At 36.2% G+C, this 24,803-nt stretch overlaps 1 protein-coding gene across 2 annotated transcripts in view; it reads left to right on the forward strand.

Annotated features, from left to right (window-relative positions):
- MAP3K2 (mitogen-activated protein kinase kinase kinase 2) overlaps positions 1 to 24,803 on the forward strand; it is a 97,442-nt gene that overhangs the window by 67,389 nt on the left and 5,250 nt on the right. The window contains exons 12-17 of one of the 2 annotated variants that reach the window (XM_061432339.1): positions 107 to 313; positions 2,130 to 2,278; positions 2,653 to 2,784; positions 6,782 to 6,911; positions 12,904 to 13,081; positions 15,595 to 24,506. In XM_061432339.1, the coding sequence (XP_061288323.1) occupies positions 107 to 313; positions 2,130 to 2,278; positions 2,653 to 2,784; positions 6,782 to 6,911; positions 12,904 to 13,081; positions 15,595 to 15,820 (1,022 nt within the window). In that variant the 3' untranslated portion in view covers positions 15,821 to 24,506. Of the gene's footprint in view, positions 1 to 106; positions 314 to 2,129; positions 2,279 to 2,652; positions 2,785 to 6,781; positions 6,912 to 12,903; positions 13,082 to 15,594; positions 24,507 to 24,803 lie in introns of those variants that run through there. The other variant, XM_061432347.1, reaches the window with a different exon arrangement.

Raw genomic sequence — 24,803 nt, forward strand, 5'->3', positions numbered from 1 at the left:
TATCCTAGTCACAGAACAAATTCTGTTCCTTATGCTACAAATTTTAAATACTTGAATTACGATATATTATTACAAGTTGCAAGGTAATTCTGTTTTCATTTTGTAGGTCGTAAAACTTTTCCAAGAGCTAGAAGGACCCAGGGGACCAGCTTCCGATCTCCTGTGAGTTTCAGTCCTACTGACCACTCCTTAAGCACCAGTAGTGGAAGCAGTATCTTTACCCCGGAGTACGATGAGAGTCGAATAAGAAGAAGGGGAAGTGACATAGACAATCCTACTTTGACTGTAATGGACATTAGCCCACCCAGCCGCTGTGAGTAATAGAAATTGGCATAGTGAAATGTGTGGCAGAACCTGTGCAGAATTTTATAATATTAATAGGAGCAAATATAACGAAGCCAGTCCTCAGGGTGCAAGCAGGTTTTCAAAAGAGGTAAAAATGATATTTCTAATGTGTTTATAATGTTGGGTAAAAGCATGGTATTACTGCTAATTACTTTAAATGATTTACTATCTTTTGCTTTTTTTGGGAAAATTGTTACCAGTTACTCATTCGTTCATTCCGCATATTCTTATTGAATGCTTAGTTCTGAGAAATTTTAAATATGACCTCCAAGATGTAATCTAATGGGGAGAATGATGTGTGGAGAAATAATTATAGTATAGTGTCTAATCAAGACCTTTAATGTGAGGAGGAATTCACTAGTTAAATAGGTGACATATACAGGAGGCCATGACATATTTTGGGCTTCCCTAGTAGCTCAGCTGGTAAAGAATCCTCCTGCAATGCAGGAGACCCTGGTTCAATTCTTGGGTTAGGAAGATCCCCTGGAGAAGGGATAGGCTACCTTCTTCAGTATTCTTGGGCTTCCATGGTGGCTCAGATGGTAAAGAATCCACCTGCATTGTGGGAGACCTGGGTTCGATCCCTGGGTTGGGAAGATCCCCTGGAGGAGGGCAACCCACTGGAGTATTCTTGCCTGGAGAATCCCCATGGACAGAGGAGCCCGGCGGGCTACGGTCCATGGGGTCTCAAAGAGCTGGACATGACTGAGTGACTGTGCACACATGACATATTCTGAAAATGAGAAATAGTTCTTTTTTGGCTGAGGTGGAGGATATCTTACTTGAAGCAGCAGAAATAGAACTAGAATGGTAACTAAGGCCAGATTGTGGAGTATGTGACCTTTATCTTGTAAGCAATATATAAAAGATTGATGCTCAAGGGTATTTTTTGCAACAATATTTGTATACTCTGAATTCCTTGCTTTTGTGCTCGTGTTGTCGTATTTTACTTTTACACCTGCAACTTCCATTACATTGCTGCTATTTTTGGCTTAGGCAACTATATTTTAAAGTAATTAAAATAAGAGATGAATGTCTTTTATATATACCTCCAGCTTATTTCTATAGATCTTTATTTATGTTGATCCAGGATTCTGTTAGGTATCATATCCCTTTTGCCTGAAGAATTGTTTTTAACCTTTATTCTAATATGAGTCTACTGGTAACAAATTCTTTCAGCTTTTGTTTGAAAAACTTTTATTTCTTTATTTTTGAAAGATACATATATTTTTCAGGGTATAGAATTCTGGACATTTTAATTTTTTTCTTTCAGCACTTTAAAACTGTTTCTCCATTGTCTTCTGGCTTATATACTTGCTGAGAAGTCTGCTGTATTTCTTACCTTTGTTCCCTTGTATGTAATGTGCTTTTTTTCTCCCACTGGCTGCTTTAAAGATTTCCTCTTATTAGAATGAGAGTGATGGTCTTCCAGCTTTCTGCACTGTAGGCAGATGGAAAAACTTATTACAAATATTACTGCAATAAAGATTAGAAATAGCATGTCTTACATAATCAGTGGCATTTTAAATTGTGTGAAAGATGCTATTATATTTATAATCAGGTAAAAAAAAGCCTCATTGGAAAAAATTAGTCCTAGGAATCTGAACCATGTTTGGATTTAGAATTCTTACAGTTTTCAAAGATGATGATCATTATGAATTTGGATGAACATGATTTTCTCTTAATATCCAAGCATATTCAATTAAAGATATCACCAATGCAATAGTCCTTAACCATTGCGTGCCATTGGGCTACTCCCATTTTAAGAAAATGTTCTTTTTTAGCACCTCGTGCTCCAACCAACTGGAGATTGGGCAAATTACTTGGCCAGGGAGCCTTTGGCAGGGTCTACCTCTGTTACGATGTTGATACAGGAAGAGAATTGGCTGTTAAACAAGTTCAGTTTGACCCAGATAGTCCTGAGACCAGCAAGGTAAGAATCATTGAACAAGCAACTTTGTCACATTATAAGAACCATTTTTACTAAAATAAATATAACACACCATAGAATTTTTTGTTTTTCCTCAATGCAAATTATTTGAAAAAAATAGATAATGGATATGTTTACTTGCTGTGTACTCTGGATATTCTGTTTTAGTACTCAGTTGTATTCTTAATCTGATTTAGTGTTGGTTTAGCATACCATCAAGGACTGTTACAGAATTATTGCCTAGAGACTTTAAAATGTTTATTCTTTGGGAAGTGGAAATTTCAGAATGAAATCACCTTGATGGTCTATGATGTTTGCATTTTTTTTGCTTTTACTAGCAATGCTATAAAGACTTAACAATGAGTTCTGTCTTTCAGGAAGTAAATGCACTTGAGTGTGAAATTCAGTTGTTGAAAAACTTGCTGCATGAGCGAATTGTTCAGTATTATGGCTGTTTGAGGGATCCCCAAGAAAAAACACTTTCCATATTTATGGAATATATGCCAGGGGTAAGTTAGTACATCCTTTGAAATTAGAGATACTCTATTTAAAGTCTTAGTTGAGGATAAAGAAAAACAACAACTTTGATTATAAAATGTTATGGACATTTTGGAAGAGTTTAAATTTAATATAATTTTATTTTTCTGTCTTCTTCACTTATCTTTGTATTTTTTTTTAAATACTAAAGTATACTAAAATAGGTTATAAACATCAGAGCAGTCTATACTCAGATTTCCCTAAGTGCACTAAAAATAACACACAAGTGGTTTATCCAAACCAGGATTCAGCCCAGGACCACACCTTACATTTTGCTACTATGTCTCTTACCCCTCTTTTAACATAAAACAATTTTTAGGTGACATAGATTTGACAAAGAGACCAAGCTAGTTGTTCTGTTGACAGTCTCATCTCATAGACTTCTCTGATCACATCCTCATGGTAGTATTTAGTTTGTTCCTTTGTCTGCATATTTCCTATAAACTCCAACTTAGATCTAAAATCTAAATTATATTCAAATTCAGCTTTTACCAGCATGCATCCCAGATGATGCTGTGCATCCCATTAGAAGACACACAGTTTCTGGTGGTTCTGATAGTGATGTTAAGATTGACGGCTTAATTAGGGTGATTGACATCCTGTTTTCTCCATTGTAAAGTTTTTTTTTTCTGAAGACCAGAAAGTAATCTGAGCGGTAGCAGTGGCACATGGGAATATCCAGTTCCTTTTCAATCATCTATCTAAATGTTTTTAACACAGATTAATAAGAATTGCCTGAGTCATTCATTTCATTAGGAGGTGAAAATGTGATTTGCAAAAAACTCTTTCATTCCTTCTACATTATTTTTAGTATATGTAGAGTACATTCTAATACTAATGATTTTCAACATGGTGGTATATTTACTCACTTAAAAATACATTCATTCTCATAATAGGTGATATGTGTTAGAAAAAGATTTGTGGATCTTTAAGGAAAGAGCTTATTAGAATTGTATGTAAAATAAAATATACATATTGCAGCTTAATCTAATGGATCAACAAAACCGTGGACCAGTATCTGATAGTACAGTTGTCCCTTGGTATCCCCGGGGGATAGTCAGGCCCTCCCACAGATATCAGAATCCAAATATGCTCACGTCCCTTATCTAAGGGTATAGTATTTGCGTATAACCTGCATACATCCTTCCATATACATTGTCATCTCTAAATTACTTATACTACCTAGTACACTGTAAAATGCTACATAAATAGTTGCCAGTGCAGCAAATTCAAGTTTTGCTTTATGGAACTTTCTGGAAATTTTCTTTCCAAATATTTTCAATGAGTAGTTGGTTGAATCTGGAGATGTGGAGTCCAAGAATATAGAGAACTGATTGTAATGGTTTTAACCATCCTCAGTCTTACAAGAGCAACAGTAAACTTTGATTTTTATCTTCATGAATAATTGTTTATAGTGACATCATTGTTATTCATCATTGCTGCTGTTTTATTTTCAAAGATTTATCTTGGCAGTGTAAAAATTGTTCTTTAAAATTCAGTCTACAGAAATAATTCAAAAGAAGACGAAAGTTGTGAAATTTGTTTTAGTACTGTCTGTAATGGCAAAAGTGGAAATATCAGTTCACTCAGTGGGAGTAAATTATGATGACATTGTCCAAGAGAATATATATTTAAAATTGTGAAAACCAAGTAACAAAGTTGGAGGAAGTAGGAAGTACTTTGAGAACGAAAAAGAATATAAAATGCTTTTTAATATTGGTAATGGTATTTTAAAAGTATCTGTATTTGAAAAATAACAGAAGAAACTAAAAAATGAAAATGTAATATGTTGGTGTTGTGATTGATTTTTCTTTTATTCAGATTTCCATTACTGTTTGTGCAGTAAAGATGTAAATTAAATACCTATGAATAAATGTGACTAGAGATGGAGATTATTGAATATAAAGTTAATTAAATTGGTTTGTTGGCTAGAACCAATTTATGTCACAAATAGAGATGTAAGTCATCTTTATATATTTAGCAATCTTAAGACTAAACTAGGACTATTCAGGAAAAGGTATTAGATCATATTTCTGATTAGATTTTGTAAAGATAGCTATCTTTTCAAAGTATAGGTTATCAGTCCTTGAATTTGAAAAGCATGTTACTAGATTAATTACAGTTCTCGTATGATAAACCCATGGCGTATATGGACTGGACATAAGTGTTCCTAGACTTTGCTGAATCTCCAGGTCTGTGAATTCTGTATAATTTCCATCAGTAGATTTGGTATAATGGGCCCCTTTATGCCCTAGATTCAAGCTTTGTCAGAAACATCATTCTTCAATTTTCCCAAAAATAGCATTTCATTTTTTAGTTAATCTAGAACTATTTTCATATTAGAACTGTAAGTTTCTTTTATCTCCAGTGCCTGGATTAGCAGTTGACTTCTGTTACTCTTACTTACACACACAGTTTATCTGGCACAGTGCTTTCCAGCCCACTCCAGTTGTTCACACCAAAGAAGGTAACATTTTCATGTTACATAGCAGTATACACACTACATTGAGAGAGCTTTTAGCACCATGGGCCACTGGCCTAGCTGCCTGAGGACCCAGAGGATGCAAAAGTCTGGCAGTCATTTGCAGCCTACAGGTATCTGGGGGCTTATGATTTGGAAAGCTCAGTTCTAGCTCTGTTATTTTGTGCATTACTACAAGAGAGACATAGTAAGTTGACTGAACAAAAAGCCACATTGAGTTATAGGTATGCCTGGTTGCCTAGCTTGAGTCACTGTCTAAGGCTTTCAATACATGTCTGCAAGTCAGGGTTAGCAGGACTGCATCTTGCTGTCCCTTCAGGGATTGCTCAGAATAGTGGAAACAGCATATGGCTAAGTCTGCAAAATCCAAGGATCTATTTTTATATGACAGAGTATACAGTTTACAAGAATTGAAAGAAAGACAGGAACATTTGGATATATTTTTTCTTTAAAGGAAAAGATTTTGTCCCTCAGGAAGCATTTTATTTTTATCTTTTAAAGTGGTGATTGTCAAATTTGCACGTTGGAATTATCAGAGAAGCTTTTTCAAAATTCAGATGCCCATGTCTTACCTCAGATTGATTCTCTGTTCTCAGAAATAGCACCTGCCTAAAAAGACTTCAAAAAATTAGAAATCCCTTTTTAATATACTTTTCTCATGTTTTGAGCTAAAATGGTGAGTATATAAAAGAAAAACTTTAAAATCTTATATGTGTTTTGATCTTCTAATCATACCCATTCTTTCTCCTGAGAAGTAATTTTTCAGATATCAATAAAACAATGTTTTAAAAACAAAGTAAGAACAAAATAAATAAATTTAAAGTAGGACATACATAGAAGAGCAAGTAGGAAAATAAAAAAAATGTATTCAGGGCAAAAACAAGCAAGACAAAGGTACTGGAGAATTTTAAAAATTGTAATTAGCAAGAGAACAGGAGATAGAACCAGTGCAGTCACAGAAACAAGGATATCAGTCAAAAATAATTTAAAGGCTTTCTTCAGCTATGCCATATACTCTTTCACAGTTCTAGTCCAGAAATACAGTAGAGTTTTGTGTTAAATTAATGGCATATAATGTCCTTTCTAAGAATTCCTGTGTTCTCCAATTAGAGCCTTCTAGTCATTGATTAGAATTCTCTAAATTAAAACATCTAGTTTTAAATAAGTAAGTCATGGGATGTAATATACAGCATAAGGAATATAGTCAAATAATACTGTAATGACTTTGTACCGAGGTAGATGGTTACCAGGAATGATCACAGTGGTGATCATTTTGTAATGTATTTAAATGTTGAGTCATTATGTTACATACCTGAAACTAACATGACATTGTATGTCAACTAAGCTTCAAGTAAATAAAATAAAGAGCACTTCATTCAGTCAATAAGAATAATAGATAAATATAGGTACACAGATCTTAAAAATATTTACCAGTGCTTTTCCTTTCCAACCATACTCTAGTTTTCTTTTGTTTTCTCTTTTCCTAGGGCTCCATTAAGGACCAATTAAAAGCATATGGAGCTCTTACTGAGAATGTGACCCGGAAATACACCCGTCAGATTCTTGAGGGAGTTCATTATTTGCACAGTAATATGATTGTTCATAGAGATATAAAAGGTAAGTAGTGAGGTGTTTTTTAAGTACTCAGTTGTTTTGTTTTGATTTTTTTTTAATGAAAATGTGCTATGGTTAAGAAATTTAACATTTAAATTAATTCATCTGCCTCTACAATGCCATAGGAAAACAATTCCAGCTAGTCCTGTTGTTCAGGTTTCCAAAAGGGAAGCTGTCCTGTGGAGGTTCACAGAATCAGTAAAGTTCAAATGAACATAAGAATGAGACATATTTTCATACACAGCACACAGGCTTAGAACATAGTGGTTAGGAATAGGGGTTCTTGGGGTAAGGAGAGAGTGGGACAAATTGAGAAAGGAGCATTGAAACATACACATTACCAGGTGTCAAACAGACAGCCGGTGGGGAGCTGCAGTGTAACACAGTGGTCACAGCCTGGAGCTCTGTGACGACATAGAGGGGTATGGGAGACACGTTCAACGGGGAAGGGGTATATGTATAGTTATGGCTGACTTACGTTGTATGGCAGAGACAACACAGATTATAAAACATCCTCCAATTAAAAATAAGAAAAAAAAGGGGGGCTCAAATTTGACCCAGTTCGCATTCAGGCTTTATCCATCATCACATGTGTAATCTTGGACAAGACACTTAGTCTTTCTATGCCTCGGCTCCTCAGTTTTTAAACATTAATTTGGCTGATCTGGATCTTCGTTGCTGCACTTGAACTTTCTCTAGTTGTGGCAGGCAGGGGCTGCTCTTAGTTGAGGTGCATGGGCTTCTCATTGTGGTGGCTTCTCTTGTTTTGGAGCACGGGTTCTAGGTACACAGGCTCAGCAGTTGTGGCACATGGGCTTAGTTGCTGAGGCGTGTGGAATCTTCCCTGATTGGGGATTAAACCCGTGTCCCCTCAGTTGGCAGGTGAATTTTTATCCAGTGTACCACCAGGGAAATCCTCAGCTCCTTATTTTTAAGGAGGGTGATAATAGTGTACAGATCACAGAGTTCTTATAAGGATTAAATGAGTTAATGTGTATAGCATCCTTAAAATCATGCCTGGTATCTAGAAAGCACTCAAAGTTAGTTACAATGATGATGTATGTTGAGATTGTATTTAAAGCTGTGGGAAATGGACCTCATTACTGAAGAGAATAAGAGAGCCTAAGACTGAGCTTTGATAAGCAAGTTGTTAAAGTTTTTCATCAGTCTTTCTGGGGGCTCTTACGAGCTACCAGGAAGTTACTTCTTTCCTGTGGTGTGTCACACCCCAAATATGGCCATAGTCAGACTAAGGAGAATATTCCTAACCAGTGTTGGTCATGGAGTAGAGTCTGCTGTAGCATGCTGGAGCTCGGTCACATGTACAGAATGGACCTGCCTAGTGACTCTTAGAGGATGGCAATGTGACTCATGATCTGAAAGAATTAGGAGCCTGTTGTTCACCTCAAAATTTTCCCTGCTTAGGCAGACCTCAAATATCAAGTTCAAAACCTGAAAGCCAAGAACTGCATAAGGTGGTGACCATTTTATAATGTATAGAAGTATTGAATCACAGTGTTGTATGCTGTGGAACTAACATAGTGTTGTAGGTCAAGTATACTTCAGTTAAGTATATGCCCTAAACTTTGTAGGGAAATGATTTGTGAGTATTCTGTTAGTAATAATCTCTATTCAAGCCAGTTTCTCTTTAACCTTCATAATAAGATAAGGCAAAGGAACCGAGGGGAGCTACCTGCTCAAGTGGATCCTCTTCTGACCTTGCCAGTAACATGAGGAAGTTGGAAGCAAGCTGATTTAAAAACATTATAAGGGGCTGTTCTGCTGTGCATGACATGAGACAGACGGTCGCTGTGGGTGTCATCAAAGCAGTGGACAAGAAGGCAGCTGGAGCTGGCAAGGTTGCCAGGTCTGCCCAGAAAGCTCAGAAGGCTAAATGAATATTATCCCCAGTACCTGCCACCCCAGTTTTAATCAGTGGTGGAAGAAAGGTCTCAGAATTGTTTGTCTCAGTTGGCCATTTAAGTAATAGTCAAAGACTGGTTAATGATAACAGTGCATTGTAAAACCTGCCGAAGGAAAGGAGAATGTTTTTGTGGATCATATGTTTTGTGTGTGGCAGTTTATTAGTTTTAAAAATCAGTACTTTTTAATGAAAACAACTTGACCAAAAATCTGTCACAGAATTTGAGACCACTTAAAAAAAAGCTTAAAGAGAAAAACACAAAGACAGAAAAACATTATAGGGTGAATATATTGATAAGAAAAATGTAAGATATAAAATTGAATATGCAGTATGATCTCAAGTTTATAAAATTAAAGTATGATGTAGAACAATTTTCACATGATTAATGGTGGTTATTTTCAAGTAGCAGGATGAGTAGTAATTGTTTATTTCCTTCATATTTTTTTACTTTTTATGTATTTTCTAAACTTTTATAATGAACTTTTTTTTTTAATTAAAGAGAAACCTTTTATTATTTATTTATTTATTTATTTTTGGCTGCTCTTGGTCTCCGTTGCTTTGTGTGGGCCTTCTCTAGTTGGCAGTGAGTAGAGGCCACTCTTCGCTGTGGTGTTGAGGGTTTCTCACTGCTGTGGCTTCTCCTGTTGCGGGGAACGAGCTCCAGGCACTCAGGCTTCACGGGGGCTCAGTAGTTGTGCACGGGGCTTAGTTGCTCTGCTACATATGAAATCTTCCCAGGCCAGGGATCGAACCCGTGTCCCCTACATTGGCGGGAAAATTGTTACTCACTGCACCCCCAGGGAAGTCCCAGAAGGAGCAGTGTTTAAATGGCAAGGGAAAAAGAAAGCTAGTTGCTTACTTTTAAGTTTATACTCATGAGTTCATAATGAAAAGTAGGGAACCAGCTCATTATTTCGTAATAGGGTTTCTTTATTTGACCTTTCTTTTATGAACTATACTGCTGCTGCTGCTGCTGAGACGCTTCAGTTGTGTCTGACTCTGTGCGACCCTGTAGACGGCAGCCCACCAGGCTCCTCTGTCCCTGGGGTTCTCCAGGCAAGAACACTGGAGTGGGTTAAAAGTGAAAGTGAAGTCACTCAGTCCTGACAACTCTTAGCGACCCCATGGACTGCAGCCTACCAGGCTCCTCTGTCCATGGGATTTTCCAGGGAAGAGTACTGGAGTGGGGTGCCATTGCCTTCTCTACTGAGGACTAAATAGAGGATGACCTTTATAAAAATATTTTGGCTAACAAAGAGGGAATGATAGAATAGTACCATTTTACAACTACTAATGGGATTAATAGATATATGCGCTAAACATTAATGGTTGCTAACATCACCTCACAGAGACAGTCTGTCATTGCATACTTCCTATTTGTAGACTATATCTACAAAGCAGTTTCCTACCCACCCACCCCCCAAATTCTTTTTGAACCTGAGTCTGATCAAGCCTCTAGATTCAGCTACCAAATTGGAAAATTATGGAACATTTATAGAGAACAGATCAGCATGTTAAATGACTCCTTAGGATGGGCTCGGCAGAACCTAGACCATAAGAAAGCTGTAGGCAGACAACTTAGATTCTTCATAAACTGCAAAGAAAAAAAAAGATTGGAAGGAACTTTAGGAAGGACCTAAAAGATGTATCAGTGATTCTCAACATAAGGTCCTTGTTTGGATTTGGATTTTTTTTGAAAAAAAAAAAAACAAACTTAAAACCCCACTGACTATATATTTAATAATGTCAAGGAATTATTATCTGTGGTCTTATGTGTGATAAGAGTCCTTGTCTTTTAAAGATGTGTACTGAACTGTTTATTGATCATGATGTCTTTAATTCAATTCAGATAATATGAGGGGAAGGAGTGGCTAGTAGTGTGGTTCGAAGAGGTTGCCCAGATGATTGCTGGGATTGGGTGAGAGGGCCGTGCAGTGTTCTGTCTGCTTTTGTGTGTCTTTGAAAAGTCTCCTTAACAGTTTACTTTTAACGTATCCAAAGTAAGGTTTTAAAAAGTTAGGTAACTATATTGGGAACCTGGTATGTACATTTTCTCCTCAGCCCTTTGTATGGATGAGCATTGATTCAGCATTGGTGATGACTCCCCAGTGATAGCTCTCCTTGTCTACCTGCCTGGGACTGTTTCTGCCCAGGTGGTAACCATTAAAAACTGGCTTGTTGGTTGTCCTTCCCCAGCTTAAATATTTTAGACACAGTGGTGTGGGTTTTTTTGACAGAGTCCTTCTTTAAGTATTGGACAGCAAGAGGTGTCAAAAAGGCAGTGCTGTTTTAGAGAATCATTGGTACCAAGGCATACTTTGGCTTATGCATGCAGAGAATGAATCCTTGACTCTCCCCTCAAGACAGGCCTTAATTGACTAGACTGGGAAATTTTCTGGAGAACAGAAGACAGGGCCAGAAGTTCATGGTAGGGATGGACAATTTGCATTCTCTCCAGTCTATAATATACGTTTTTCTCCACTATTCACATTCCTTCTTAGAGGCTGTTTTTAAAAAAGAAAAAGAAGGTAGGAATCTTTTTTTTAATCTAAAATATGCTGAAGGTTAGGAAGATTTTAGGTAAAGTTTAGAAACTAAAATTAGATAAGTCGATAAAATACTTGTTTAAAAACAGCAACTTAGCTGGAACAACATGAGCAAAAAAAATAATAAAGTCATTGGTTTATAATCAAAGTGCAAAATAAATATCCGTGTATTCATACTGGTAGAAATGGATGGTTGAATAAGTAGGAAAAAAGAGACAAATCTCCTACGCAGAATAATTCCAAATAATATATGTAACTACTTAAAAAATGGTAGTTTTTTAGAAATAATTTATATATGAAGAAACTAGACTTATAATCCTAGAAAAAAAGGTTGAGTTTAAAGAATGGTAAAGGGGAAAATAGAGAATAAAAATAAATGAACCTAGCTCCTAGATTGCTGGTTTCTGATACCATTCTCCACTAGAAGGAACTAGTGTCCCTTGGAGAAATGGCTGACTGTAGAGCCGGTGCAGGAGGTGCAGAGTGAGCATGGGGCATCTTCTGGTTCCAGAATGTAAGGCAGTGCTGACACAAACAGTCCAGAAATCCAAACAAGTGAGAACACGATGACTGAATTATGGCAGTGGGACACAGGCGTAAACAGAGAGGACTCCCAATGGACAAAGCTGTAAACAACATGAGCAAAAACAAAACAAAAATAATAATAAAGTCATTGTTTATAACCCAAAGTACAAAATAAATATCCACATATTCAGATTGGTAGAAATGGATGGTCAAATAAATAGGAAAGAAGAGACAAATCTCCCATGCAGAATAATTCCAAATAATATATGTAACTACTAAGCCTAGAGCATAATTTCTCACTCACTTATACGTAGTGAACTTCTTCCAGAGAGCTGAGTATGGAAAGGGGGAAAGAGTAACTTTACACTGGAGGACTCTGTAAACACTTTTCTCAGCTAAGCAGTCGTGGTCAGTTTATAATAAATAAAGTTAGAAGTTTGTTATAGAAGCAAATGAAATTTTAAAACAGAAACCTTGAAGCTTGCTTAGATTAGATTTAAAATGTACTATATAGAAGTTGAGGAGAAATTTTGATTCTGGAGGTTCCTGAGGAGAGGCTAGGTTCACAGGGAAGTAATCTTGTAGACATGGGCTTCTTGCTTTATAACAGAGAGGCTGGGGCCAAGAGCCTGCTATTGCTTTCATCATCCTTCCCTGAACTTCCCGTTCCTTTTTTTTGAACTTCCCATTCTTAGTCCTTTTCCCCTTTCACTTCTTTTTCATCCTCACCTCCCACTTGCACCAGCCCTTTTCAGTGGGGGAACCTTTTCTTAGGTCTTGAAGCACACACAGTGACACTAAATTTTCATTGTTCCATGTAAGAAATCTTTAATACACACTGACCTTACACCTAGCATTATGCTAGGTACTATTCAGAGGTGCAAAGCAGCCTGATTTTGGAGACAGATTGAAGAGTCTAAGTAATTTTTTGCCATTTTCTTTTACGTTATATTCCAGATTACCAATAAAAATAATGAAATGAGGATATTTCTTGTTTTAGGCGCAAATATTCTGCGAGATTCAACAGGCAACGTCAAACTAGGAGATTTTGGGGCCAGCAAACGGCTTCAAACCATCTGTCTTTCAGGGACGGGAATGAAGTCTGTGACAGGCACACCGTATTGGATGAGCCCTGAAGTGATTAGTGGAGAAGGCTATGGCAGAAAAGCAGATATCTGGTAGGTTTTCACGCGGGATTTGCCTGAAAACACATACCTTATTAACATATTTCCACTCAGGATGGAAATTATTGAAATGAACTTAAATTCTTTTTTGTATTTTTGAAATAAAATGTCAGGATTACAAGGATTGATATCATTTTAATTATGCCCTTTGAGGCTTAATAACTGACCAAATAAATAAAGCTTTCGAACCATTTTTTCATTCTTTGAGAAGAATTTCATCTTAAGAAAATTTCAGCATTAGAAAGCTGTCTTCATTTTATTTCCCGGATGAACTTCTAAAGTAATTAATGTTTATTGCTAGTCTTACAAGTCATTTAACCTTTAATTGCTTAATAATTTTAAGTTAGAACATAAAACGGCCATTTCCTACTTCCCACTGAGAAAAGTGGTTTTTTCCCTTCGGTGTTTATTGGTATTTGTTGAAGTGGCAAAGAGAAGGTTTCTCTCTGTGACCAGTGCAGAGCTAGGAAGTGAGGGAGGGGAGTCTCTGTTCCTCCTCTTGCCGTTCAATAAAGGTCACTCTGGTTCCTCCTTAACCAAGTTCTCACTGCCTGCCAGCTCCTGAGCCTGAGATTGGGCACCCTGAGAGGTCAGCAGTTCTCTAAACCCTTTCTATTGTGCAGCTCGGGAGTCTCTCCTGCCTGCTTCTCAGCCCCAGCTACTTATATGAGCTCTTTTGAGTAAAGTTGTTAATAGGTATTCGTTTTAGGCACCTAAAGACAAAGAATTTCTAATGTTTCTATTCTTTGTGAGATAAAGACAAAAAAAACACTTATATTCAGTGGCAGGCTAGAGAATTATATGGAGCAAAACTTATGAATAATATTCTGTGCCTAACAAATTTGAGAGCTTAAATTGTAGTTTGTTTTCATTGATTTTTATGTTTAAAGTACAGGTTTGGGTTTTTGTTTTTAGCTCAAACATAAGCTGCTTATTTTTTTAACAAGATAATAACACAGTAATTTAGTTGTAACAAAGCCATCAACAGAGCCATATAGAAACAAAACTAAATGTATTGCTTTAAATTGATGATCTCCTTTAAATAGGAAAAATTTAACCTGTTAGTCTAGTGGTTCTCAAACATATCCACACATTTGAGAAATGGAGGGAAGAAGGAGGAATAAAGTTAACTATACCCAGAGCTCATCTCAGAACTATTATATGTGAGTAGGAGGAATAAAGTTAACTATACCCAGAGCTCATCTCAGAACTATTATATGTGAGTATCTCAAGAGTGGGGCCCAGGCAAAGATTTCTGAAGTGTTGTCAGGTTTGAGAAGTACAAGTCTAAAGTAATAAGCAATAAAAATTATGCCTTAAAAGCAATTCAAAAACACAAAGTTAAAAAAAGAAATATGGTAAATTTCTTTTCTCTTACCCTAGCAAAAGGAGGAGGAAAGCACCAATTCATTTCTCATTATTTTTTATCCGTTTTTGATTGCCCAGAGTGGAGTTTAACAAACATCAAATATTGAAAGTTATACAAATGTATTATATGCTACAGTTTTCACTACTTTACATTTGGAAAGCTCTTCTAAGACAGTACCAGCTTTCAGAAAGAAAATCACTTTTTAAAATTTGCATAGATGTTTAAGTTGGCTGTTGGTTCAACTAAGAGTTGATATAATGCACTAAAAGGCATTTTATTAGTAATAGTTATTATAAAACAATTCATGTACCACAAATTTAACTTTTTGGTGCAACAAGAAGAATATTTGTTTCCCATTTATTTCTACAGCTGTTAGAATTCATTGAAATGCAGACTTAAAACATAAATTTTTCTTCGAGACTGCATACATAAAATACTTTTCCTATAACTACACTATATCCCTGACAGATCCCTACGGGGGAGTTCAGTAGTGACTACAGGCATATTTATCTTTAAAGCAATTTTTTTCTCATTGTTTGGGTTTGGGATTGATACCAAGTTTGGAAAAAGATGTTTCTTTAAGATTACATAAATTCACTTAAAAATGTCTCCTCAAATTTAAAAGCCCTGTTTTCTTCAGCTCCTTCTGTCAGGTCTCCATGTCAGTCGATCTAAACCACATCATTCTTGCCCTGAAGTGCTCTTCTCTCAGGTTGTCTTCATTTGACCTTCCGTGGATTCTCCTCCAGGGCTGGGAGGGGGCCTGGTGGCTGGGAGCAGGTGTCCCGGCCATCACGCAGTTGGCCAGGCCAACTGAGGCCTCAGTCACCCCTGCGTCTTTTTGGCGCTTCACAGGGGCTCCAAGACCCCTCAGGGCTGCTGGGGAAACGGACAGTCCAGAGCAGGAGCCCTTCAGAGGCACGTAGAATGTCAGCCTCAGAGCCCAGCGGCTCCATGAGGGCGCCGAGGGCCGTGACCCCAGTTCCAGCTGTCGATGGTGACAGCCTTGTAATGAAGTTTTACACTTGAAACCAAGTCATGTTTAAATGTATATGAACTTCACACGTTTCTCATTTCGTAGGTAGTTAACTGACTTTCATGATGTTGTTTGTGTAAGGTGTTTTTTTTCCCCTCTTAGGAGCGTGGGCTGTACTGTGGTAGAAATGCTAACTGAAAAGCCTCCTTGGGCCGAGTTTGAAGCGATGGCTGCCATCTTTAAAATCGCCACTCAGCCAACGAACCCAAAGCTGCCACCTCATGTCTCCGACTATACTCGAGACTTCCTCAAACGGATTTTTGTAGAGGCCAAACTGAGGCCGCCCGCCGACGACCTGCTGAGGCACACGTTTGTGCACTGCCACTAGCGGCCGGGGCCTCTGTGCGCCTGCCCAGCTCCCTGCTGTCCACGCACCCTCTCTCTGACTGCACTTTTCCTTGTTTATAACAGAGAGATGCGGAGGGAAAAAGACAAGAGGGAAAAGTGTTTCTCTTGATTCTTGGTTAAATTTGATTACTAATAATAATAGTAACCTAAATTTTTTATATTTAATCTTTTTTTTCCCTTATAAGAACTTGAAGCTTTTTTTTTTTTTTTAATTTTTATAATGTACTGATGTGGTTCAGAGACATACAGCACTTTAGTACATAGTCACTCTTTTTAGTACAAAAAAATCATTGGAATACCTAAAGATTGTAGAGTCTTTCCCTGTGTCACTGACGGATTGGCAGTGATGGGGAGACAAGGAAAACGAGAAGAAAAAAATGATGTATAATTTGTAGTTTTTAGTGATAGTATTTAAAATAGATTCTCGTTTGTGGGGTTGAGCCCTAAACTTGAGTTTAGGATAGGTACTCAACTGAAAGAATATAGGTTTCTTCTTGTATCTGTATTCTTTAGATCCTAACCTCTGTCTACCAAGCTTTTTGCTCAGTAGGAATCTTGATAGAAAATATGAATCTCTAGAGGAATGTTTATTTGTTAATCCTAACCAGTATAATAAGCAAATACACTATAATAGATCCATATTACTGGAATCTATCAACCTTGAGGGATAGCTTTCTGCTTTAAAAAAAAAAAAAAGATACTGTTTTATTTTAAAGCAGATATGTGAAGTCAATAAGCAAATTCAAATTAAAAGATAGAGGACTGCTCTAATTAAATGTCTGAGAGTAGAAGAGGCCACATTTGCCAGTCAGCAGAAATGAAAAGAACCGAGTGTGGTTTAGTGCATGTTAAACTGCGTTCTTTACCTGAGGGGGAAGCCCCAAAATCAAGGGGAAGGAGAAGTGAAATCATGCATACTGTATCTTTCCAGTTCCAGCTCCTGATTCCCCGCAGGTAAACATCTTGAGGAACTGAGAGTTTAACCTGCAGTATCCATGTCTTAAAAGCTAATGTTGTGAGAGAAAACCCTTGTTCTTTGGATCACAGAGGACTAAAGTACCTCAGAAAACAGTTACCATGTAAAACAGTGGTTTTCATGGCTGGGGTGGGGATAGTTTTACCTGGCATTTGGCAATGCCTGGAGACATTTTTGGTTGTCATAAAAAAGAGGATGCTAGAGGCATCTAGTGGTTAGAGGTCATGGATGCTGCTAAACAAACTAGAATACACAAGAACAGCACCTCCCTTCCCCATCAAAGCGTTATCCTCCTCAAATATTAAAAGTGCTGAAGTTGAGAATCCCTGAGATCAATACTAGCCCTGGTTATAAACCAAAAATGGCTATGTACAAAGCAGGTTCCTTGCAAAAAGTAAATTTCAGAGAGTGATATAGTGCATAATGAGGGTTTTACAAGAGCAGAGATCACTACTTCAAGTCAAGGGTGAATGATCTGTACAAACAGCAAGGAGCAATCCTTTTCTTACCAGCTGCATATTGCACCCAAATCAGTAACTTTCATTTTGGAAATAAAATTAACTTAAACATGGAGCCTGTTGAACTCAGCCATCTGTATGTATGTATTCTTTCCTCGGAAGTCAGTTCATTCATAATTGTGGGAAAAGAAAGGCATATTAAAACAAAGTATTAACTACTTTAAACGAAGGTTAAAAACTGCCAGATATTTCTAGTATAAGAGCCAAGGACATTAAGCAGAAAGAGACTGCTGGGAAACTCCCACTATCTCTGATGGACCTGTGCTACTGAAAAACGTGAATGATATAGTGATTTGGCCACTTGCAATGTTTTCAGCATATTAGAGCAAGGGCTGAGTACTTTAAGGGTCTAGAAAATAGTATTCTTCCTGGAGGCCCTCAGTGTGATGCCTTTCATGGGATTCATAAGGGACTTGGGTATTTTATTTTCTGCTGAAAGGTATGCTTGTTTAGGAATCGTTTTAAAATACTTTGTTTCTGAAGTTAAGTAGATGTTGGTTTACTGTATCAAGGTCCTATCTGGCATTCCCTGTAGGAATATTTGAAATTCCACTAGCTAGTCTGAGAAGAAGTCAAAGCACAAATACAGCTGTTAAAGCTTCTCCTATTCCCGTATAATGAAAGGAAGCAGCTTGCAAGGAAGAATATGAATTAGTAGCCTACCTCCCACCCCCCAGAAAATCAACTGCCAAATCTTGTGCTATAAACATAGTCCCCAAGGATGTGGATCTATTATAATTTCTTCATCTTTTATGAGTGAAGGCATCTCTTCTACTTGAGCAAGACCATGGTATCTGGACCAGTGGGCTTTTCCTTCCCTTGTGCTGTGTGCTTGTGATTTTCTTTTGGCTAAATTGTGGTCTGTCAGGGTAATCAGCAGTGCAGAATATGAGACAAGTGCTCTTTAAAGAGAAACCTTGGGAGACTGTGAAACCCAAAGCAAAATGTTTGCTTTTTTCAGTCTCTCTCTCTTTCCAAAATGCTATAGAAAATAAAATCACCTGAAAAGAAACTACTATGTTAACACTGCTGCGTAAGACCTTTGTTTTATAAGAAAAATATTAGCTATGGAAAAGTATTGTTCTCTATGTAAAGACTTAAGAATAGATAATAGTTTACAGAGCTATATAAAAATGTGATGTGAATTTATTTCATACAAGTTGTTAAAGGTACCAAAAACACAAAAAAGTTAATATATATAAAAACTACTAGAACAAAAAAGCTTAAAGTGGGGTGAGGTATGGAAGATCAAAATTAAATTTAAAAAAGAAAAATTTGAAAGGAAACACATCTATCAGGGGCTGTAACACTCCATTTTTTTTTCTTTCTAATAATGATATGGATCAACAAATGAAATTTGAACTTTTTAGGATGACTATAAATGTGTTTTGTTTTTTAAATGCACAGCCTGATTCTTCTATACTGTAATGTTTCTTTGCTGAGGCTGGAAAATGACCAGACTGCTAACTTTGTGCCTTTAAAATGCGTTCTGCTTTGATAGTGGCAGACTTTTTGGTGCTGGAGAAGATTCACTAGCAGTCTTTTATGTGCTTTTCAGGATATACCTTTCTACTTAGGCCTTGAGAGATTCAAGATGGCATGACTTAGGCTTGGACCAAATACAAGATCTTTTACATTGCACTCAAATTATATTGAATAAAAGGGTTGAAAAATATCATAATGACTAATAGAAATTTTGATGATAATTCTTTAAAATGTATTTTAAAATATACAGACTTTGAAAGTTTCAATATGATGATCTTTAATTTTCCTCATTTACAAAACATGTTTCTAACCTGAGAAACAGTTGAAGACTACTGCCTTAGAAAAGTTTTCAAAGGCATGACAACCTTACATAATTTATATGGATTGAAATGTTAATGCATAGGCTGAACTAGAAAAGAAAAATTAAAACTTATTTCATAGTAAATTGAATTGGCTTTGAAGGAGTCTTTATCTTATTTCCAATAGAAGCTACATTTAAAAGGTGAAATTATTTCTTTAGAGTAGCTTTCTCTGCTACTTCAGTTCTTGTATATGTCAGGTCTGGTGTGTAATATTTCTGAGATGGAAGTATAATAAGGTACATGAAATTACTGAGAAAATACAATTTGAACAGTTTATAGGGACAACCAAGCTTGGGAGCAAAAGCAAATACATTTGCCAGACGCAAACTCCTTGGCCCACAGCAGAGTTCTTTGTCATTGATTTCATTTGGGACCAATAGTTCAATATAAAATCACCTAGTGTCAGCCAAGTATAGGGATCTATCTATTTTTTTTTAACATGGTGAGTCTTTTTCATTTACTTATTCAATATTGTGACTTACTATGTCAGGTATTAAGTTAACTTGTCCTTAAGGAGGTCACAGTCTAGGAGGAAAAAATGGGCAAACAATTGTTTTTTTTGACGTATCTTAACTCTGAAAAGTTCGTCAATGATGTTTTAAACTGTTATTACTTATAAGGTGAGGGGAAAGCGATTTTGGGTGGCCATTGGCTGTGATAAACTGAACAGCAGACAGCAGAAGCGCCCCAGCTGGAGAGATCTGCCACAGGTCAGGCCCCCTCTCGCTCAGGACTCTGAAAACCCAGCCTCTGTTCAGACAGTCCCAGTGATGGGGCATTTATTCCATCACATGGCACTTTTTTTTCCCCTGCTTTTTTCTTTTAAAGAAAATATTTTCTTTTGGTCTGAATTATTAAAATACCCAAAACATTTGATAGAAACTGAATTCTGCCAACAGTGTTTTTTATACTAAGATCAGGAAAATCTTGAGATCTTACTGTTTTATATGAAGTTTGGCCTTTGTTACACATGTAATGTTCATATTTATTTGAATCTTAAGATTGGTTAAAATGTTAATGAAAAGCAGTTTAATTGTTAATTTTTCGTAGTGCCTTTTTCTCTGTATGCCTTAATTTTGTTTTATATCAATAATAATTCACATTACCCACCGCAATGAAAGTTTCTCCAAAATCAGTAGGCTTCAGGAGTTCCTTTGGCCTTAGACTGTGTACTGGCCATTAAACTTTTCTTAATGCCTGCTTCCTCCTACCCTTTTCTACCTCTTTTTTTTAAAATATGTTAGAAGAGAAACATTAACATTGTTTTGTGATAGACACATTGCAGTTTTACTAGACACAAATTTCTAAGATAAGGATAGAAAGATATTTTAATTCTAAAGAGACATAGTAAATTATTTTCCAAGTTGATTAGTTGATTTTTCAATCACATTGGCACTGTTCAAATTCTTTGCATATCATGTTTCAGTTAACGATTTTCAAAGAAGAACTGGAATGGTGGTTTTTGTCCTAAAGAGATCATTTGAATGGTTTACAAATGTTAAGGCAATGAGACTTAGGGCAATGAGCAAGAAATCCAGGGATAGCAAATTCTAATCCTTACTTTTAAGCTAGCATTTTGACTAAAACTCTAGCTTTTCTGTGAAGAGTGTGTGTGTGTGTGTGTGTGTGTGTGTGTGTGTGTGTGTGTGTGGAGTTGGGGCAGGGGTGGGAAGGAAGGAAAGGTGTGAATGTCCAATTAGATTAGTCTCTGTTCTTGGAAGAACAATTTAAATATGTATAACCTACTGATGTTGGAATGCCAGCACATTTTCCAAAAGTAGCTAGTACAAACAGTTGTTTAATAAAGGTATTTATTGTAAATTGCCAAGCTCTTGGTTGCTAAAAGTAGATTAAAATTGAATTTGTATGTGTGTATAATAGCTTATATATAATTCCTAAATAGAAAGTAATTGGTTTTGCATAGTTCTTCATGAGCTCTTTGGAATAGAAATTCTGCCAGACATTATCAAAACAAGCATCCTTAGCTTACCAAGTGTTCAAAAGGAAATTGTTTTATACCTCTTTTTGGTTGGCTAGGGAAGGCGTGCTGTGAAGCTACTGTTCCTACTTGATAGTCACCTTTAGCTTTGCTTTGACTTCTGCCTCGACCTGGACAGGATGCCATAATAGTTGTGGGAGTTACCGTGCCTACTGACTCTGTGTTCACCTTTCAGAGCTGTAGCGGGTAGTGCGCTCTTAGGGCAGTTTAGAGAACCTTCTCTCGATGGTAGTGAGAGTGGACATGGTTTAGTTTCAGAAAGTTGAGGGAGGAGTCATAGCTATAGTAAAGAATAAACTTTATCTTTGCTTTGTATTACAGTCTCATGTAATTCTTCATATTTTTCAAAATTGTGCATTTTAATTGACAGTAATGCTATTTTTGTTAACAGAAAAGGCGTTAAATCAGTGATTACTATTATTCCCTATGCCTAATGACTTCTTGTTTGTATTTACAATCTGTATTATCAGAATCACTTTAAACCAAAGCTTTTATATTCTCTGCACACATAGCCAAAATGATTAGCACTGTTACTTCTGCCCAATTGTAAGCTAATAGTGTAAAAATGATAAAACAGGTACTAGTAGAATTTGTATCTCAGTCTATCCTTCAAGTTAAAGGACAGGTGCTCGGTGTTTGCATTTAGACATGCAGAATTTACTTCAACTATTATGGAACTATATAGACATTACAGACTTGAGCTTGTACACGTGCCAATCTTATTAATGTCACTTGACCACAGATGCATATACATACACATCGACACACATGCCTCAGGTTGGGGGCGTACTTTCTTCTTAATGTCTTGACATTTATGAACTTGTGTTTGACTTGAGGGGCATTCCAGGAAAGTTTTGCAGAAAAGTAGGTTATGGACTTTTTGTGCCATAGACATTTTGGAAGACAAGGACAAGTCTGCTCTCCAGCATACATGCAGAATTTGTCCCCAAGTAGGATTTCTGAGTCCCTTAATGCCAGTTGAGGACAGTAAAGTTTGTGACTGTACTGAAAAGCACTTTTGTCTTCACTTATTTGTGTAATTAACTGTTGGTGATTTAGCATTAGCATTGCTTGGAGGGGAGAGATAAGTAACAAAATTACATCTAACTCTGTTAGACACTTAGGCTTCAAAATAGATTTGTCATGTTCTCATTTTTCCAAAGACTTTTTTTCCACCTGGAATAAGAAAGAACTAGTGGAAACATTTGCGCTGGAAAGGTTTACAGGCAAAAGAAAGTAGGCCAAACCCTTGGAATATACCCCATTCAAGTGAAAGTGCAGTGTCTAAGGATAAGAATACTTCTTTAAAAACAAGCACTTGTTTTTAATACAGTCTTAGTAAGTAAAAGGTTTACATTTTTTCTATTGCTGTTGGTTTTAAAATTTGCTACCCTGCATTCTGAAATATTATAAAAGAGTTAATACCAAAAATACTTTTAATGTCTGACATCTCTTACATTTCACATGGTTCTTTTTATTCAGATATCATTGTAAATAAAAGTAAACTTGGATAAATATGAGAATAAACTTTTAATTGTTGCAAATTCTGATTATCAATTTGTAAATTTACCCTTTGACCTAATGTACATTTTTAAATGTAGCCATTAAATTCTCTATATTTAATCTGTTAGTTTCTCTCTGTAAATGTTTTTAATCTCAGTTAAATGCTGGGCAGTTTATGTACAGAGGTGTTCTTTTCCTATCAAGGTTGACTTTTTTGCACATTTTTGGAAATGTTTATTTGTACACTGATTTACTACTCTGACCAATAATTGTTGATGGGTGTGTGAGCATCGTGAATGCGTGCATTGAACTACTGTCTGTGTCTCTATGTTTAAACTTCTTTCAAGATGTAGCCATCAGTAACTGCATTGCTATTACTGATTTAGATGGACTTTCATGCTTTTACAAAGTATACTTATCTATGGTTCTATCTTTGTTGAGAACTCAGGAGTTCAACATCACTTTCTGATTTTATATGTATTCTAAAATCCATGACTAAGTTGAAAGTATGCTTGTAACTCTGTGTATTGGGGGATGTGTGTGTGGAGATGTCTTTTTCTGTCTGTAGGTATGTGTATATATCCCAGTAATTTCTTATTTTCATTTCTACATTTTTATGAACTTGTTTTATAAGGGTACTGTTTAGTTAGAATAATTAAATATATATAAAGCTTTCTGAGAGATTATTTACTATATGAATATATTTTCAGCTGGCTGATCAAAACTATTTTCTTAATTTTGTTTTTACCATTCAAAATGTATTTGTATTTCCACAGTTGATTGCAGATTTACTTAGATATCTATCAATTAAAATACTCTTGCAGAGAACATTGAATTCTCATTGAGAATTCTATGAAATGCAAATTAAGGGGAAAAAATAGGTTTTAAGCAGTAGCAAAAACACTGTCCACTAAAACAACCTTTGAATTCTCAGAGCTATGAAAAAATGTGAGAAACTAAATTATCTTGAAGAGATGTCAAGGCTTTTATATCTCCAGTTGCTGTTCGCCTGTCCTACTGTTTTTGAATATTTCCTTTATTCTACCCCAAAGATTTCAACTTTCAGTTTTCTTCTTACTGGGCAAGGTCAGACCTCACTCATAAAACAATATATTGAAAAATTGTGATTCTCTGTGATTAACTATAAATTGGTTTAGAAATGTCCAAACATACATTATTGTGTCTTTACACCGTATTTTGTATTTTAAGTAACTGGCAGAAAACAAATTGGGAATTAAATTTCCAATCTGACAATGTTGTTGTACTTAAGGAGAACCTTGTTTTTAATATGCGGTATCATGTGAAATTACTTATGTTAGGAATAGAGTCCACTGTTGAAGTTGAATGTCACTAAGCTTATGTTATAAGGAGCCGATATGATTAGAAAAACCTACCAGAAGCCAGATACAGTGTGGTATGTGCCACATTTCATGCACATTTGACTTTGTGTTCATTCAAAATTGTGCTTGTAAAAATGTATAAAATTTTTGAGTTTTACAGTTTTTATGTACTTGTTTTTTCTTGCTGGTAAATAGCTTTTTTTTTAAATCTAATGTGAAAGAAACCATGTTTATATTTTGTTAGTGATCAATGACTTTGTTTATATGGAAATTTGTATATGGTTGGCACACATCTTTGTTTAGATTTATCGTGCATGAAGGCCTGCAATAATTAGCACAATGAAAATTGCTTTTTCTTACATGTTCATTTTTTGAAAGATTGTGGTGCAAAGGCTTACTCTAAGTAACCTTCTGGACTATGGAATGAATATAAATGAATGGCACTTTGAGTGTTAATAAAGCTGATATTTATTTCCACTGTGATTGCTTTGTCCACAGCTGTTCTTAGACACACTGTTGTCTCTCCTCTGCCTGCTTTGATCACTCTCTAGGAGACAGCCTAGAAACATTGCAACTAAATCTTCCCAAGATACAAGTCTGTAATGTTCTCCTCAACGTGCTCTGGCATATTTCTCTAGATACTTTGATTACCCAAATCAGAAATTAACGGTGACTAAAAACAAAAAGACTACTGTCAGAGGGTAGAGAATGGACACTCCCACAGTACTGGAGATCATTTAAGTTACCACTGTCATATACAGGGCAGCCTAGCAACACCAA

This window comes from Bos javanicus, chromosome 2, assembly GCF_032452875.1.
Source record: "Bos javanicus breed banteng chromosome 2, ARS-OSU_banteng_1.0, whole genome shotgun sequence".
Taxonomy (NCBI): domain Eukaryota; kingdom Metazoa; phylum Chordata; class Mammalia; order Artiodactyla; family Bovidae; genus Bos; species Bos javanicus.